The following is a 19941-nucleotide window of genomic DNA, read 5'->3' as shown; positions in this document are numbered from 1 at the left end:
ATATAAGTTAAATAAGCAGGGTGATAATATACAGCCTTGATGTACTCCTTTTCCTATTTGGAACCAGTCTGTTGTTCCATGTCCAGTTCTAACTGTTGCTTCTTGACCTGCATACAGATTTCTCAAGAGGCAGGTCAGGTGATCTGGTATCCCCCTCTCTTTCAGAATTTTCCACAGTTTATTGTGATTCACACAGTCAAAGGCTTTGGCATAATCAATAAAGCAGAAATAGATGTTTTTCTGGAACTCTCTTGCTTTTTCCATGGTCCAGCACATGTTGGCATTTGATCTCTGGTTCCTCTGCTTTTACTAAAACCAGCTTGAACATCTGGAAGTTCACGACTCACATACTGCTGAAGCCTGGCTTGGAGAATTTTGAGCATTACTTTACTAGCATGTGAGATGAGAGCAATTGTGTGGTAGTTTGAGCATTCTTTGGCATTGCCTTTCTTTGGGACTGGAATGAAAACTGACTTTTTCCAGTCCTGTGGCCACTGCTGAGTTTTCCAAATTTGCTGGCATATTGAGTGCAGCACTTTCACAGCATCATCTTTCAGGATTTTGAAATAGCTCAACTGGAGTTCCATGACCTCCACTAGCTTTGTTTGTAGTGATGCTTTCTAAGGCCCACTTGACTTCACATTCCAGGATGTCTGGCTCTAGGTCAGTGATCACACCATCGTGATTATCTGGGTCATGAAGATCTTTTTTGTACAGTTCTTCTGTGTGTTCTTGCCACCTCTTCTTAATATCTTCTGCTTCTGTTAGGTCCATACCATTTCTGTCCTTTATCGAGCCCATCTTTGCATGAAACGTCCCCTTGGTATCTCTAATTTTCTTGAAGAGATCTCTAGTCTTTCCCATTCTGTTGTTTTCCTCTATTTCTTTGCATTGATCGCTGAGGAAGGCTTTCTTATCTCTTCTTGCTATTCTTTGGAACTCTGCATTCAGATGCTTATATCTTTCCTTTTCTCCTTTGCTTTTTGCTTCTTTTCTTTTCACAGCTATTTGTAAGGCCTCCCCAGACAGCCATTTTGCTTTTTTGCATTTCTTTTCCATGGGGATGGTCTTGATCCCTGTCTCCTGTACAATGTCACGAACCTCTGTCCATAGTTCATCAGGCACTCTATCTATCAGATCTAGGCCCTTAAATCTATTTCTCACTTCCACTGTATAATCAGTAACTTAGGATAAGGCTATTCACAAGTAGAAATTGAATTTAAAAATGCTTATAATATGATGTAAAAAAAAAAGAGAGAGAAATATACAGGATGTCCTGAACTATAAATAAAAATACATGCTTAGAAAAATGACTAGAAGGAAATAACAATAGTAAATAGTGGATTCGATATTTGCCAAGTGCCAGGTCTACTTAGGACTTTCTACAACCCTGTAAGGTAAACTGTATTGTTACAATAGAGTGGGAAAGACTAGAGATCTCTTCAAGAAAATTGCAGATATCAAAGGTACATTTCATGCATGGATGATCATGATAAAGGACAGAAACAGCAAGGACCTAACATAAGCAGAAGAGATTAAAAAGTGGAAAGAATACAGAAAAAAGAATTATACTAAAAAGGTCTTACTGACCCAGATAACCATGATGGTGTGGTCATTCACCTAGAGTCATACATCCTAGAATGTGAAGTCAAGTTGGCCTTAGGAAGCATTACTATGAACAAAGCTAGTGGAGGTAATGGAATTCCAGCTGAGTGATTTCAAATCCTAAAAGATGATGCAGTTAAAGTGCTGCATTCAGTATGTCAGTGAACTTGGAAAACTCAGCAGTAGTCACACAGCTGGAAAAGGTCAGTTCTCACTGCAATCCCAAAGAAGGGCAATGCCAAAGAATGTTCAAACTATTGTACAATTTCATTAATTTCACATGTTAGTAAGGCTAAGGTCAAAATCCTTCAAGCTAGGCTTCAGCAGTACGTGAACCAAGAACTTCCAGATGTACAAGCTCGTTTAGAATGGCAGAGGAACCAGAGATCAAATTGACAATATTTGTTGGATTACGGAGAAAGCAAGGGAATTCCAGAAAAACATCTACTTCTGCTTCATTGACTATGCGAAAGGATGGACTGGATCACAACAAACTGTAGAAAATTCTTAAAGAGATGGGAGTACCAACTACCTTACCTGACCCCTGAGAAAACTGTATGTGGGTCAAGAAGCTATAGTTAGAACTGGGCATGAAACAACTGACTTGTTCATGGAGTTCTCCACTGGTTCAATGGAGAAAGGAGTATGACAAGGCTGTATATTGTCACTGTACTTATTTAAATCTATGCAGAGTACATCATGAGAAATGCCAGGCTGGATGAATCACAAGCTGGAATCAAGATCTCCAGGAGAAATTACAACAACCTGAGATATGCAGACCGTAACACTATAAAAAGATGAACTGAAGAGCCTCTTGATAAGGGTGAAAGAGGAGAGTGAAAAAGCTGGCTTGAAACTCAACATTAAAAAAACTAAGATCATGGCATCCAGTCCCATCACTTCATGGCAAATACAAGGAGAAAAAGTGGATACAATGACAGATTTTATTTTCTTGGGCTCCAAAATCACCAGGGATAGTGACTGCAGCCATGAAATTAAAAGACACTTGCTCATTGGAATGGAAGTTATGCGAAACCTAGACAGTGTATTAAAAGCAGAGACATTACTTTGCTGACAAAGGTTCATACAGTCAAAGCTACGGTTTCTCCAGTAGTCATGTATGAATGTGACAGTTGGACCATAAAGAAAGCTGAGAGTCAAAGAACTGATGTTTTTGAATTGTGGTTCTAGGGAAGGCTCTTGAGAATCTCTTGGACTGCAAGGAGATCAAACTAGTCAATCCTAAAGGAAATCAACCATGAATATTTATTGGAAGGACTGATGCTTAAGCTGAAGCTTCAATACTTTGGCCACCTGATGTAAAGAGATTGGAAAAGCCTTGATCCTGGGAAATACTGAAGGCAAAACGAGATGTGGGCAACCGAGGACGAGATGGTTAGATAGCATCACCAACTCAATGGCCATGAATTTGAGCAAACTCCAGGGGATAGTTGAGGACAGAGGAGCTTGGCATGCTGCAGTCCATGGGGTCACAAAGAGTTGGAGACAACTTAGGGGCCAAGAACAACAACAACACTGTTACTCCAATTTTATAGATGAGAAAACTGAAGCAAACAGGTAGGTCAAGTAACTAACTTTTACAGGCAAATAATGAAAGTAGTAAAGATTCAAATCTAAGATGTATCTGACTTCATTCATTACCTTTCACAGTCATTATGTATGACTAGGTAATGGGATAATAGAAGATTATTTGTTCTTTTTGTTAGGTTGGTTGATTTTGAGTAATTTCAAATTTTATTCAATAAATATTAATATGATTTGATTTTTAAACCAGGGGGGAAAAGTTACTGAAGGATAAAATTTGAAAATGTGTATAAATGATAAAGAAAAATGTGCAGATCTGGTCATCTTCCAAGCTGGTCATTGTATTTCCTTTAGTTTCATGTTGACAAAGCCTTGAAGGACTTCTTATCTCTCCTTGTTATTCTCTGGAACTCTGCATTCACTTGGATATATATTTTCCTTTTTCCTTTGCCTCTCGCTTCTCTTTTTTCTCAGCTATTTGTTAAGGCCTTCTCAAACAACCACTTTGTCTTCTTGCATTTCTTTTGGGGGGGGATGGTTTTGGTCATCACCTCCTGTACAATGTTACAAACCTCTGTCCATAGTTCTTCAGCCACTCTGTCTACCAGATCTAGTCCCCTGAATCTGTCACCTCCACTGTATAATCATAAGCAATTTGAATGTCCTAATGGCTTTCCAGTACTTTGGCCACCTCATGTGAAGAGTTGACTCATTGGAAAAGACTCTGATGCTGGGAGGGATTGGGGGCAGGAGGAGAAGGGGATGACAGAGGATGAGATGGCTGGATGGCATAACAGACTCGATGGACATGAGTTTGAGTGAACTCCAGGAGTTGGTGATGGACAGGGAGGCCTGGGGTGCTGTGATTCGTGGGGTCGCAAAGAGTCGGACACGACTGAGCGACTGAACTGAACTGAACTGAATGGCTTTCCCTACTTTCTTCAAATTGAGTCTGAATTTTACAATAAGGAGCTGATGATCTGAGCCACAGTCAGCTCCAGGTCTTGTTTTGCTGACTCTATAGGGCTTCTCCATCTACCACTACAAAGAATATAATCAATCTGATTTCAGTATTGACCATCTGGTGATGTCTATGTGAAGAGTCGTCTCTTGTGTCATTGGAAAAGGGTGTTTACTATGACAAGTGTGTTTTCTTGGCAAAACTCTGTTAGCCTATGCCCTGCTTCATTTTGCACTCCAAGGGCAAATTTGCCTGTTATTCCAGGTATCTCTTTACCTTCTACTTTTGTATCCTAGTCCCCTATGATGAAAAGGACATCTTTTGTGTGTGTGTATGTGTGTGTTAGTTCTAGGAGATCTTGTAGGTCTTCAAAGAACCATTCAACTTGAGCTTCTTCGGCATTAGTGGCTGGGGCATAGACTTGGATTACTGTGACGTTGAATGGTTTGCCTTGGAAACAAACTGAGATCATTCTGTCATTTTTGAGATTGCATTCAAGTACTCTTTTGTTGACTATGATGGCTACTCCATTCCTTGTAAGATTCTTGCCCACAGTAGTAGATATAATGGTCACCTGAATTAAAATTAATTAAAATTCTCCCATTCCTGTCCATTTTCTTCACTGATTCCTAAAATACTGATGTTCACTCTTGCCATCTCCTATTTGACCACATCCAATTTACCCTGATTAGCATGCATGCACACAAAAGGTGGAGTAAGGTAACACCTGAGTCTGAGTTGACTCAACACTGCCCAAAACAAGTCCAGAGACCTTCCTACAAATATTGGATGACTTTCTGAGCAGGGAGATTGACTGAAGAAAACTGTGTGGAGAGGAAAATGAAGGAATCACAAGGATATTCTTCATACTGCCACTCTCTATATATTTCTCTCTTTTTTCTCATATGTTCTTATGTTGTCCTTTCTTTACTATTCCCTTAACTTTCACTTTTTAATCTACTTTTTCCAGTTTTAAAACATCTTATTTTTTAAAAAATTCGTTTCATTTTTTTCCTGTTTTTAGGGTACTATGTAGTTATACTGCATTTTTCCCCATGCTTTCATTTTGCATTTTTGCTAGTCATGTTTTTACTACACATTTTCACTTAGGTGCTTGTTTATTGGCGTGATTGCTCTCTTCTGTTTTGACTCTAGTTTTTATCCTTTTCTCTGTTTTCTCTCTTCTTTTTATAAGTGTGTGAGTTTCTTTGGGTGTTATTGGCTACCGAGTGTTGCTTTCACCATTAGTCTTGGAGTTTTGTCCCGCATGGCCTATGAAGTCTTGCTGCTACAGTTAGGGGTCGAGCCTGAGCCCCCGAGGTGGGAGACCTGAGTCTAGGACTTGCGACCACCAGAGAACTCCCAACTTCATGGAACACTAATCGATGAGAGCTCTCCCAAAGGCCTCCCATCTCAACACTAAGACCAAACCCACCCAAAAGCCAGCAAGCTCCAGTGTCATGCCAGTACTTTAGCAAAACAGGAACGCAACTTTGTTCCTGAGCAGAAAGGCTGCCCAAAGCTGCACCAAGGCACAGACACCCAAAAAAACATGACTGGAAACGGCACTACCCTTCAGAGAGACAAGATCCAGCTCCATGCACCAGAACATGGACACACATTCCCCCACCAGCAGACTTTCACCAGGCACTGGTCCAACTGCACCCACGAGGGGCAGATTTCACAACTGAGATGAACTATGACCTACCACCAGGCAGAAAGGAGACTCCAAACTCAGTAAGTTAAATAAAATAAAAAGACAGAAACACGCAGCAAATTTAAAGGCCATGGTAAAAAAAACAAAAACAGAAAAACAAGGCCAAACAAATGAGGAGGAAATAAACAGCTTACCTGATAAAGAATTCAGAGTAATGAAAGTAAAGATGATCCAAAACCTTGGAAATAAAATGAAGGCACAGTCAAATACACTCGAGGCATGGATCAAGAAGATACAAGATAAAGTTAAAGAGGACCTAGAAGAATTAAAGAATAGACAATCAGCAATGAACAACACAATAACTGAGATTAAAAATACACTAGCAGGAACCAACAGCAGAATAACTGAGGCAGAAGAACAGACAAGTGAACCAGAAAGTAGAATGGTAAAAATAAGTGAAGCAAAGCAGAATAAAGGGAAAAGAATAAAAAGAAATGAGGAAGTCTCAGAGATATCTGGGACAACATTAAGTGGACCAACATTCGAATTATAGGGGTTCCAGAAGAAGAAGAAGGAAAAGAAAAGGCATGAAAAAAATATTTGAGATTAGAGTTGAAAACTTCCCTAAAATTGGAAAGGAACTAGCCTACCAAGACCAGGAACCCCAGAGAGTCCATACAGGTTAAACCCAAGGAGAAAAACCCAAGACACATATTAATTGAACTAATGAAAATTAAATACAAAGAACAAGTATTAAAAGCAGCAAGGGAGAAGCCACAAATAACTTACAAGGGGATCCTCCTAAGGCTAACAGTTGATTTTTCAACAGAAACTCTGCAGGCTAGAAGGGAATGGGAGGCTATACTTCAAGTGATAAAAGGGAAAAAAAACCTACAACTAAGATTACTCTTTTTAGCAAGGATCTCATTCAGATTTGAAGGAGAAAGCAAAAGCTTTACAGCCAAGCCAAAGTTGAGAAAATTCAGCACCACGAAACCAATGTTACAACAAATATTCAAGGAACTTTTCTAGACAGGAAACACAAGAGAAAGAAAAGGTCTACAAAAACAAATAATACAATACAGTAAATGGTAATAGGATCATGGGTGTGCATGCTCAGTCACTTCAGTCATGTCTGACTCTTTGCAACCCTGTGGACTGTAGCCTGCCAGGCTTCTCTATCTATGGGATTCTCCAGGCAAGAACACTAGAGTGGGTCCCCATGCCCACCTACAGGGGATCCTCCTGACCCAAGGACAAAACCTATGTCTCCTGCATCTCTTGCACTGCAGGCAGATTCTTTACTGCTCATTCACCAGGGGAGCACAGACATAACAATAATTATCTTAAACGTAAATGGACTAAATGCTACAACCAAAAGACACAGACTAGCTAAATGGATACAAAAAACAAGACCCCTATATATGATATCTACAAGAGATCCACTTTAGACCTAAGCACAAATACAGACTGAAAGTGAAGGGCTAGAAAAAGATATTCCATACAAACAGAAATCAAAAGAAAGCAGGTGCAGCAACACTCATGTCAGCTAAAGTAGATTCATGTTGATGTACGGCAGAAACCAACACAGTACAGTAAGCGATTATCCTCCAATTAGAAATAAGTAATTCTTTAAATGTCAATTTGGTGAAGACCAAACAATCTTATTTTTCAAGCACTTTTGAAAAGTGCACACTTTTGCATTTCTAAAGGAATTCATATAGCGCATGAACAGAGTAAGCCTGCAATAACTACTTTGGAATTTATCTTATCCAGTTGCTAGAAGGCAGAAGCCTGTGACATGCATGCATTCTTTTCAGTGCCCAGACCCTACTGTCACTTCCGCATAATTGACATGGTTCATAGTGTCTGGAAATATAAGGGGCACACAGGACATTATTTCCTGCAGAATAAAAAGATCATCCCACCTGCTAATGCCAATAGTGTCAGTATACTACAGACTTTAACAAAATTGAAGAGCCCAAATTCTACCCATTCCATTCTTGCCACAGGCTTTATTAAACTCAAACTCCACACCTGTGTGGTTTGCTTGAGCACCTCTACCTGCTCCTTCACTTAAACCGGGCACTGCACAGAGGCCTCTGATATTCTAAGCTTCTGCAGAACACAGATCTCATTGCCACAGCAATAGGAAGGTAAGGCTAAGCAAATATAAAAGAAAGTTAGCTGACTCCAAGCTTCAGTGGCTAGGCTGGATTATGTGGTTGTTACCAGTTACAAAACAAAAATTACATTTTTGAGTGATGATACGTCTCATAGCAATGAACATCAGTCCTTGAAAAAGTAGCTGCTCTGTGTTACAGGGTGTACTTGCTAATTTTTATTACAGTTCTTATCTGTATGCAATTAGATGTAGACTAAATAGATGTTTCACCCACACTATGCAATCAAGGAAGATGAAATCAAAGAGATAAGTTAATAGGCAATTTGAAATTTTCAAGTGGAGTTTTCACTTCTGCTTGCCTCTCATTCAAGTCATCTCCTCTTGGTCCCTATCACATTAGCCAAAACTAATATGACTAACTTTTTTGAACCAAGAAATAGAAACCCTACGCTTGAAAGAGATTTGTTTTGATTTGGGAATTTGCTTCTATGAAAAAGTACTAGAGACAAATATGATATTATAATTAGGTATACTGTTAACTCATTTTATTTTTAGCAAGTTTTTACTGAGCATATGCTATACCCAAGACACTCTTCCAACCAATGGCAATATAGTGGTGAGCAAAACAGATACACTATTCCACCCACAAAGAGATTATCTTTGGGATGAAGGCAGATAAATTAAGTGAAATATATAGTATAGTAAAAGCTAATGTGTTGCTGTGGGGAAAAAATAAGGCACAGAGTATGGGTAGAGTGTTGCTATTTTAAATAGAGTGGTCAGCAAAGGTCTCACTGCAGTGACATCTGAACAAAGACCCAAGGGGAGTGAGGGGATGAGTCATGTGGTTCTTTCAGGCAGAGGAAAAGCTAAAGGCAAAGCCCCTGAGAAGGAAGCCTACAGAGCACATGAAGAGTCAGAGGGCCAGCATGGCTGAAGAAGACAGAGGAAGCAGAAAGAAGCACAGAGGCGAAGTCAGTGAGGCATAGAGGACGGGATCACAAAGGCTGAGTCAGCCACGACACGGACTGACATTGTTACTCAAGTTGCGTGGGAAACTCCAAAGTTTTGAGCACAGGACTGTCATAAGCTGCCTTAGGTTTGTAGAGATTTGTTCTGGTTACTAAATTGAGAAGAAAATGTAGGAGGCAAAATGGAAAGCAGGGAAAGTAGGTATAATGTTTTGTAGCAGGCCAGGCAAGAGATGACGACCTTGACTGAACGCCACCATAGGAGGAGTGGGAAGTCAGCAAATAAAATTACTTGCGGGTGAGAAGGTCCCAGAAAAAGAAGATGCAGTGAATTACTATTTCCTCTTGCCTCAAAGTCCAACCTCAGCACTCCTTGACCTATATCACTAAAAGAAGACAAAGAGGGCTTTCTCTTTAATCAAGGCTATTTGGTGGACTGAAACTTTTCCACTTCTCCCACCTTCATCTCAGGATCTGAAGCTACTTTGTGCATCACCTTTGTGTTTTAGAAAGAATAAGATTGAACGGTGAACTAGAAGGAAGTGGGGATGAGTCAGACAAAAGTCATTAGTCTGGGTGAGAAATAATGAGGACAGCAGAAATCAAGGCAAGACAACACTTTCCACACGTTTAACAACTGGAAATGGTAAGCAAGAAGGGGAGAGCTGAAGATGACAGAGTTTAAATAGTATAAATAGCTGTAACTGAAATGACTCGGTTGATCTGAGAAGACTCAAGTTGGAGAATTGAAAACAACCAGTTCTGTATCAGAAATATTTCACCTGGAATGCCTGTGGAATATTCAGGTGGAATCTGGAGTTAAAAATATAATTTTAAAGTATAAGCAAAATAAATTAGGGCTAAAGGTGAATGGCAACATCATTTCACAAATTGTGAAAGCCTACAGTTCTATCACAGCTTTCGATGCAAGATAGTATGGGAGTTTTCCCATTCTGGAAGGGATCATAGTACAGCTGTCCCCTTACTCTTAACTTAGTTAACTTACCCAGGCATTTCTACTGTCAAAGTAAGTTATCATTTTAGGAAGAGAATATAGGACAGTTAAGTTTGCCAATTATTTTCCACCTGGAATTTTCTTTACAAATTAAGCTGGGTTTCCCTGGTGGCTTACTGGTAAGGAGTCTGCCTGCCAATGCAGGAGACACAGCTTTGATCCCTGGACCAGGAAGATCCCACATGCCAGGGAGCAGCTAAACCCATGCACCACGACTACTGAGCCTGTGCTCTGGAGCCCGGGAGCCACGACTCCTGAGCCCATGTGCCGCAGCTACTGACGCCCATGCACCCTAGAACCGGTGCTCTGTAACAAGAGAAGCCACTGCAAGAAGCCTGAGCACCTTAACAAGGAGTAGCCCCTGCTCTCTGCAACTAGAGAAAGCCTGCATTCAGCAATGAAGATCCAGTGCAGCCATAAACAAATAAATAAAACTAAAAGAAAAAAACAAAAAACTAAGGGTTGCCAAGTATTAATGAAATGCCTTCTAATATGGGCACCTAATATATTTCATCCCTCTCCAAATTGCCCGTATTCTACCTCCCTAGTCAGTATCTTTCCTCTCTGCCTACTGTCTGACTTCAAAGACTCCTATCTTCCACCATTCACAAATACTAAAGGTCTGTGCTACATCGTCTCTTATGTGGTCTCTGTCCTCCAGTCTCCCTTTACCCCAGCACATCTGCGATACTGCTCTCCAGAGCACTGCAAACCTGCTTGTAGCACTTCTCTCTTTGACCTCTTTCAGGGATTCCCTGCATAAAGTTCAGATTCCTTAGCTTCACCCAGCACAGCAAGTCATCATGATCTAGCTCTTCTCTATCTATCCAGCCTTATCTCCCTTTGCTTTCCCCTCCTTAAAGTTTATACTCAGATAAACAAAATATTCAGGGTTCCCCAAATACCAACTGTGTCCACCTCCCTATCTTTACACAAATGGATCTCCACCAACACTCAACATGCATCATTCAAAGGCTAAGGCCTTCGTTAAAACTCCTGACAGACTTATCATTCTCCCCACCACCTCTACAACTTAACCAAATCACCTGTTTAGAGGTCCTAGAGGCCACCCTTATGGCAGAAAGTGAAGAAGAACTAAAGAGCCTCTTGATGAAAGTGAAAGTGGAGAGTGAAAAAGTTGGTTTAAAGCTCAACATTCAGAAAATGAAGATCATAGCATCCGGCCCCATCACTTCATGGGAAATAGATGGGGAAACAGTGGCAGACTTTACTTTTTTGGGCTCCAAAATCACTGCAGATGATGATTGCAGCCATGAAATTAAACGATGCTTCTCCTTGGAAGGAAAGTTATGATCAACCTAGACAGTATATTAAAAAGCAGAGACATTACTTTGCCAACAAAGGTCCATCTAGTCAAGGCTATGGTTTTTCCAGTGGTCATGTATGGATGTGGACTATAAAGAAAGCTGAGCACTGAAGAATTGATGGTTTTGAACTGGTTTTGGAGAAGACTCTTGAGAGTCCCTTGGACTGCAAGGAGATCCAACCAGTCCATCCTAAAGGAGATCAGTCCTGGGTGTTCATTGGAAGGACTGATGTTGAAGCTGAAATTCCAATTCTTTGGCCACCTAATGCAAAGTGCTGACTCATTTGAAAAGACCCTGATGATGGGAAAGATTGAGGGTGGGAAGAGAAGGGGATACTGCGGTTCATGGGGTCGCAAAGAGTCAAACACAACTGAGCAACTGAAATGAACTGAGAGGCCATTTAACATTTTCAAGATACATCATTTACCCTTCTCTTCTCTCTGGCTCCCTCTTGTAAATTCTCTCAGAGAGGAACATTTTCCTTAGCTCAGGGGCCAACAATAGAAATCTGGACTTCATCTCACACCACGCACCCAATCCACTGAGTTCATTTTAGTCCTAAATAGCAACAAAAACTGCCCTTAGCTCAGACCCCTTTCACTTTTACTTACACTGTAGGATCCCTATCTCAAGTCCCACCTGATGACATTACTTTCCTGCTTCCACTTCTGATGGTGCCATTCGCCTCCTCAGCCCAGCCCAGTCTTCCTTTCTCACTTCCTACCATGGACCAAGCAGCAAGGACTCTCCACTTACCACTGGAATATCACCAGACTTCAAGCCTCTCATGTACGGCCATTCCCCGGTTGAGGCCACCACGGTCTCTTATCCAGAGAGAGTCTTGCCCAAGTTGCCTCCATTCTCACCCTGCTCTCAGGCCTTCAGGACAAAGCTCTGACTCCTTCCTGGGGCTCACAGGCCTCCCCCGCCTGTCTCTCACAACCCGCCTCCTTACTTGGGACCTATAACTCTAGTCTGGGTCTTCACAAAGGTCACTCTGCTGCCTAGAACTTTCTTACTCTTATTCCTCCCCCTGGCTAACTTCCACTGATCCTTCAGGTCCTAGTTTAAATGTAAAACCCCAAAATGATACTCCTTAAAACTGTACACTTCTCCCACTGTGAGTGGGAATGTCTTCTTCCCCAGTCCTGATGCTTCACTTCCCCCCAGGAGGGAAGATGTCTTAGTTTAACTCCAGGCTTCTTTTGCCCCTTTAGTCACTCTGTCCCCCTACAAATGGTTTATCTGACCAGAAAATTTTGAGAGAATAATTGGGCATGAGTAGTCCTTCTTAAATCTTCTCCCTCTTGAAACCAGAATTGAAAGAGACACGTTCAGAATTGAAAGAGATACCCCAATGTTCATCACAGCACTGTTTACAATAGCCAGGACATGGAAGCAATCTAGATGTCCATTGGCAAACCAATGGATAAGAAAGCTGTGGTACATATACACAATGGAATATTACTCAGCTATTAAAATGAATGCATTTGAATCAGTTCTAATGAGGTGGATGAAACTGGAACCTATTATACAGAATGAAGTAAGTCAGAAAGAAAAACACCAATATGGTATATTAATGCATATATATGGAATTTAGAAAGATGGTGATGATCACCCTAAATGCGAGATAGCAAAAGAGACACAGATGTAAAGAACAGACTTTTGGACTCTGTGGGAGAAGGCGAGGGTGGGATGATTTGAGAGAATAGCATTGAAACATGTATATTACCATATGTGAAACAGATTGCCACTCCAGGTTCAATGCATGAGACAGGGCACTCAGGGGTGGTGCACTGGGATGACCCTGAGGGATGGGATGGGGAGGGAGGTGGGAAGGGGGTTCAGGATGGGGAACACATGTTCACCCATGGCAAATTCATGTCAATGTATGACAAAACCACTACAATATTGTAAAGTAATTAGCCTCCAATTAAAATAAATAGATTAATTAAAAAAAACAAAAACCTTTTCCCTCTTGGGAGCTAGCTGCCCTCAGCAAGCAAATGTTCCCCCTAAGGTGATTATTGTTCACTTGCTAAGTCCTACATGACGCTTTGCAACCTCATGGACTGTAGCACACCAGGCTCCTCTGTCCTCCACCATCTCCCTGTTTGCTCAGATTCATGCCCATTGAGTCAGTGATACAACCTAACCATCTCATCCTCTGCCACCCACTTCTTCTTTTGCCTTCAACCTTTCCCAGCATCAGGGTCTTTTCCAATGAGTAGCTCTTCGTATCAGGTGGCCAAAGTATTGGAGCTTCAGTTTCAGTCCTTCCAGTGAATGTTCAGGAATGATTTCCTTTAGGATGGACTGGTTCGATCTCCTCATAGTCCAAGGGACTCTCAAGAATATTCTCCAGCACAATTTGAAAGCATCAATTCTTTGGTGCTCAGCCTTTTTTGTGGTCCAAAGCTCACATCAGTACATGACTGCTGGAAAAAACCATAGCTTTGGCTACATGGTCTTCTGTCAGCAAAGCGACGTAATACACTGTCTACATCTGTCACAGCCTTCCTTCCAAGGAGCAAGCATCTTTTAATTTCATGGCTACAGTCACTGTCCCCAGTAATTTTGGAGCCCAAGAAAATAAATTCTGTCACTGCTTCCACATTTCCCCCTTCTATGTGCCATATTATATCATAATGTTACTAGACTGTTAAGCTTCGTGAGCAAGAATCAGTTCTTTCTCATGCTTGGATGGCTTACTATAGTGCCTAATATATAGTAAATGTTCAATCTGCCACATAAATAAGTGAAGCCCAGCATGCCTTGGGCCCTCGGCAACCTGTTCAGCCTCATCTCCATGCACTTCTCTCTGACTCCAAAACTTCACAAACTCCACAGTGCCAAACCACTTGGCTTTTTAAAAACAGGCCATGCTCCTTCACTTCTTGAAACATGCAATTCCTTGTATTAATATCTAGATTGTCTTTGGGGCTCCATATAACTCAATTCCAAAAGTGAGCTTGGAGCCACCTCCTTCATGAAGCCCTCCCTGCCTCCTTTAGCAACACACTGCTTCGTTCATATGTCCATTCTAATAACACATCTGCATTTTCACAGTCTATTGATGTCTCATGATGACCCACTGGAATATAGTATTTCAGACAGATTCTGAATGAGGACCTAGTACGAAATATGCCTTACACACAGCACAGTACATGTATTCCATCATGTAACAGGTGTTAGTTATTTACTCTGTGCTAAATGGCAACTCACTCTACTATTGTTGCCTGGAGAATTCCATGGACAGAGGAGCCTGGCAGGCGTCAGTCCATGGGGTCAAAAAGAGTCAGACATGACTAAGCTATTATCACTTCACTGGGCACTATTCTAGGCCTGGAGATACAGCATTGAACAAATCAGATGAAAATATTTGCCTCCAAGAAACCTATATTCTGAAATTTTGAGTTGGGTAAAGAAAGATTTCTTAGGCTTTCTGGATAGAAAAAAATAAAATAAAGAAAACTCGAAACATAAACAAGGGGGAAAAAAATCCAGCTGGCTTTATACTTCTCACTGACAATATTCAGCATCAGAATAAAATCAAACAATGTTGATTAAATTCAATGTGAAAAACAAATGTGATACAGCCAAGCAAAAACATGGCTAGTCAGCTGTCTCTTTGCCAGTACAAACAGATGCCTGGGATGAAGTTGGCCAAACATTAACCCTGGTTATTTCTGACTGGCCAGTTTGCAGACATGTATTATTTTGTTTCATTTAACTATTAATATATTACTTGAATTCATATTGGCCCAGTATCATTTTTATAAAAATACTAATTACTCTTTATTTTTTAAAAAAAGTGAAAGTCCCTCAGTTGTGTCTGACTCTTTGTGACCCCCATGGACTATACAGTCCATGGAATTCTCCAGGTCAGAATATTGGAGTGGGTAGCAGTTCCCCCTGGGAAATTTCCAGGAGATCTTCCCAACCCAGGGATCAAATCCAGGTCTCCTGCATTGCAGCTGAGCCACAAGAGAAGCCCCCCAAAAAAGGGAGGAGGCAAAGGATGGCAATGTGCATCAGAGATATCAAATAACTGTAAATTTTTAAAAGTTCCACAAATTGTATGCTTAACCTTACTATATAAGATGAATTCTTGTATTTTCTATTCTATTCCATTTTGCTTTTCTTAAACTCATTTTGTTCCACTAAATTATTTGAAGGTCCAATCATGAGTTATTATTCATAACTTGAAAAATATACAAGAAGCTATTAATTCAAGGATGGTAGTGATAGTTTCCAAGTAAAGATTGTCAAAGAATGCCCAACACTTTGTAGGCACTTAATTGGCATTTTCTGATAAACTACTGAATGAGTGAATGTTTTCCTCAGTAAAACCGAAAGCAACTTGAGAGCAAGTTTTGTATTTTTTTAGCCTTTGCATTCCCATAGCCAAGCAAAGAGCTAGTTCTCATTAAATGCTGTACTGAACTGAGCCCTAGTAGCCCATAGCACAATATTAGTTAGTTAGTTAGTTCAGTTGCTCAGTCGTGTCCGACTCTTTGCGATCCCATGAATCGCAGCACGCCAGGCGTCCCTGTTCATCACCAACTCCCGGAGTTTATTCAAACTCATGCCCATTGAGTCGGTGATGCCATCCAGCCATCTCAGCCTCTGTCGTCCCCTTTTCCTCCTGCCCCCAAACCCCGCCAGCATCAGGGTCTTTTCCAATGAGTCAACTCTTCACATGAGGTGGCCAAAGTACTGGAGTTTCAGCTTCAGTATCAGTCCTTCCAGTGAATATTCAGGACTGATTTCCTTTAGGATTCACTGGCTTGATCTCCTTGCAGTCCAAGGGACTCACAAGAGTCTTCTCCAACACCACAGTTCAAAAGCATCAATTCTTCGGTGCTTAGCTTTCTTCACAGTCCAACTCTCACATCCATACATGACCACTGGAAAAACCATAGCCTTGACTAGACAGACCTTTGTTGGCAAAGTAATGTCTCTGCTTTTTAATATGCTATCTAGGTTGGTCATAACTTTCCTTCCAAGGAGTAAGAGTCTTTTAATTTCATGGCTGCAATCACCATCTTCATAAATAGTAAAAGTCACTCAGTCATGTCCGTCTCTTTGGAACCCCACGGACTGTGACCTGCCAGGCTCCTCTGTCCACGGAATTCTCCAGGCCAGAATACTGGAGTGGGTAGCCAGTCCCTTCTCCAAGGGATCTTCCCAACCCAGCGATCGAACCCAGGCCTGCTTGCATTGCAGGTGGATTCTTTACCATCTGAGCCACCAGGGAAGCTCACTTCATAAATAGATGTATGAGGGATGAAACATTTCTCAGGTTCTTGATAACTAAAATATTTAAATCGGGGGCTTTAATTGTAACAACTTGTATTTGCCAACAAAATCATGTTTCCTGGAACAATCTGCCACTTCACAGATGCAAAAACTTTTCTAGGCCCAGGAATTCACACCCAAGCTTGTGTGGGCCAGGAAAGGGAGACACACCACTTATAAGGAACTCTCTTGCCTTCAAACCTCCATCCTCAAAACTTCCATTTTTCTTAAGCAAAGGAACTTCAAAACTGTCAGGTTACAATTAATTTTTAAATGAGTTCATTTTCTCCCTCTCATGCTATATTGCGTAACGACGTCAGAAGATCGGGGACACGGTCTGTGTGACCTTATTACTACAATTCTAACAATTTGTGTTTTTTAAAAAATCTCTGAAGACTTCTCTACTTTACAGAGCCATTATAGGATTCAAATGAAGAGTTCTTTAAGAGGGATCAGACAGTGTAGCCTTCTTTCACAACCTACAACCCAAATCTTTGTAAGAGAAAATACTATCAACACCACCCTGGCCTTGAACAAATCTCACTTTTTAAAAGGAAGTTCTCTCTTACGTCATAGACTCATAGTATTTCCTTGTGTTCACAACTAGAATTTGAAATTTGTCCATGTTTTTCAAAAAGATAAAAACATGGCTACTCATTCTATCTAACTGAAAAAAGTTTTTTTCACAATTGGCACATTGATTTTTCTACTTGGCTAAGGAAATTGTGAATTCAGGTTTAGTTTCGCTTAGCTCACTAAGGTTTCTTTTCATTTGATTGAGGAAAGGGGTTGTCTTGGGTATCATTAGTCTTTTTTTCCTTTCTCTTTCTTTCCCTCTCCAGCTGTTTCCTCTTGCCCACTTTAGACTATCGGTCTAGTGGTGAGATGTTGACAAAACAAAACAAAATTATGAGAGAAAAAGCTGTGGAAGCCAGCCTGAGATGCAGCTCTCCCAGCATTAACACCAGGCAGGGAAATTTAAACAGCTCGATTTGCTTTATATTTTTCTTTTTTATGTGAATACGTTCATATGGGCTTCCCAGGTGTAGTCCAGAGGTAAAGAATCCACCTGCTGATGCAGGAGGCAAAGGCGCAAAGAGAGGCGAGTTCTGCTCTGCAGATGGGGAAGACCCCCTGGAGTAGGAAATGGCAACCCACTCAGGCAAGAGCCTGGAAAATTCCCTGGACAGAGGCGCCTGGAAGGTCACGGTCCATAGGGCCCGCAACGAGTCCAACGTGACTTAGCACTCACGCGCGCCAGGGGTTGGTATTAATCTTTGAACAACAAACAGGTGAACGAATTTCTTCGTTTACAAAAAGGACTCCAGCTAAGGCCAGTGTTTCCTCTGGGCCCCGCTCCCCACCCCTCCTTCCCTTTCCCCCTCGTCACCAGGCCGGCAGGTGTGTGCAGGGTCCTTCTCCCTATTTACATGCAACTTGGACTCTTTACGACCTCATGGACTATATAGTCCATGGAATTCTCCATGCCAGAATACTGGAGTGGGTAGCCTTTCCCTTCTCCAGGGGATCTTCCTAAGCTAGGGATCGAACCCAGGTCTCCCTCATTGCAGGCGGATTCTTCACCAGCCGAGCCACCAGGGAAGCCCGACTTTCACTGGAAACTCACAAGAATGTGCAACTTGTGAGAACCACGCAGGCGCTCAACGTGCCCCTCCACACGGGCACAAACGTACCCCAGGGCTTCTCCCGAGGGCAGCTTGGACGTGACCGCCCCCCTTCATCCCAGTCCCGGGAAGCCACAGGCCCCGGCCCCGGCCCGACGCCTAGCTCCCCGCACCGGGACCCCGGGGCTCCACGGCGCTCCTCTCTGCGCCCGGGACGCCGGGTCTGCGCTCCGCGCGCTCCCTGGACGGGGCTCTTGCGGGGGACACGCAGGGCTCCCGGCCCTTTCGGCGCTGCCTTACCCGCCGGGGACCGCGGCCCCAAGAAAAGAGAAGCTGGCTTAGCACCGGCATGTCTGGCCTCCCTAGGTCTGGCCGGAAATGCGCGCGCGAAGGGAGGCGGGTCAGAGAGCCCCAAGATGGCAGGACTGGGCTGGCCAGGGAGCCGACCCGCCTGGGCGGCTGGGGCTCCCCGCCCCCCGTGTCTGAGCCCAGGCCTCTCCTGCGCTTTTTTTCGTGCTCTAATTACCTTTGTTTTCCCCATTGTTGTTGTTGTTTTAATAGGGTCTTTAATGGAGGTTCATCTGTCCCTCTGAGTGCACGACTTACTGTGCCAGAAAAGGCTGAAGATTGCAGAAATGCAAGACATGGATAATCGAGTAATTTAGCGACTAAGTCCTCTCTGACTCTTTGGCACCCCCATGGACTGTGGTGGTAGGGTAAGGGAGTTAGAGAAGGCTAGGTTCGGAAAAAAGAACCAGACGGGCACTTTACGGGAACAGATCACCTTTAATGAGGCGAGAAGGGGCAACTTGGTTGCAACTTCAAAAACGAAAGAATGGTCTCAATTCATTTCAAGGCAAACCATTCAATATCACAGTAAACCAAGTCTATACCCCAACCACTAAGGCCACCGAAGCTAAAGCATAATTATTCTTAACAGAGTTTATCTAAAAACTCTTATCTCATTTACATTTTCTTTCCTTAAACATTTCTTCACATCGAAAAGTTTCCTTGCTGACAAATTTGTAACAGATATAACAAGATTTTATTTAGCTTATATTAAACCTAGGCAGAATGAAAATATTATGCTTAATATTAATGACTCTTAGACATGTCTATAATAATTAGATCAAACATTAATACCCGGTATTAATTTAATACTGAACATTTCCCAGTTCATGTGAAGCTGAAAATCATTAATTATGACTTCAGTAATTCATAATTGCTTAATTTCTCTTGTATTTAGAATTGTTTCATTTTTAAGTGCTTACTTTTTTTAGGCCAATTAGATTAAAGCTCATTTACAAATTAACCCCCAGCAACATTATCCAAAGACAAAGACACATACTGAGGCATACATATACCCAAACAGACACAGCGAGAGATCTAGCTTCATTTTCTAAACTTAGTCATGAATCAGATATCACAATATTAAACTCACTAATTTGTAAATTAGTGAGCCTCTTGATGAAAGTGAAAGAGGATAGTGAAAAAGTTGGCTTAAAGCTCAACATTTACAAAACTAAGTTCATAGCATCCGGTCCTATCACTTCATGGCAAAGAGATGGGGAAACAATAGAAACGGTGGCAGAATGTGGTCCCCTGGAGAAGGGAATGGCAACCACTTCAGTATTCTTGCCTTGAGAAACCCATGAACAGTATGAAAAGGCAAAATGATAGGATACTGAAAAGGGAAGTCCCCGGGTCGGTAGGTGCCCAATATGCTACTGGAGATCAGTGGAGATATAACTCCAGAAAGAATGAAAGGATGGAGCCAAAGCAAAAACAATACCCAGTTGTGGATGTGA

The 19941-nt window shown here is 41.8% G+C and overlaps 1 protein-coding gene across 2 annotated transcripts in view; it reads right to left on the bottom strand.

Annotated features, from left to right (window-relative positions):
• The window catches only part of DECR1 (2,4-dienoyl-CoA reductase 1), a 43680-nt gene extending 24880 nt beyond the window's left edge, over nt 1-18800 (bottom strand). Inside the window, exon 1 of one of the 2 annotated variants that reach the window (XM_006056574.3) lies at nt 18660-18800. In XM_006056574.3, the coding sequence (XP_006056636.1) occupies nt 18660-18674 (15 nt within the window). In that variant the 5' untranslated portion in view covers nt 18675-18800. Of the gene's footprint in view, nt 1-18433; nt 18588-18659 lie in introns of those variants that run through there. The other variant, XM_006056573.3, reaches the window with a different exon arrangement.
• Nucleotides 18801-19941: the final 1141 nt, after the last annotated feature.

Source organism: Bubalus bubalis, chromosome 15, assembly GCF_019923935.1.
Source record: "Bubalus bubalis isolate 160015118507 breed Murrah chromosome 15, NDDB_SH_1, whole genome shotgun sequence".
Classification (NCBI taxonomy): Eukaryota; Metazoa; Chordata; class Mammalia; order Artiodactyla; family Bovidae; genus Bubalus; species Bubalus bubalis.
The sequence above is the reverse complement of the archived record's forward strand: the minus strand, read 5'-3'. Positions and strand labels throughout refer to the sequence as shown.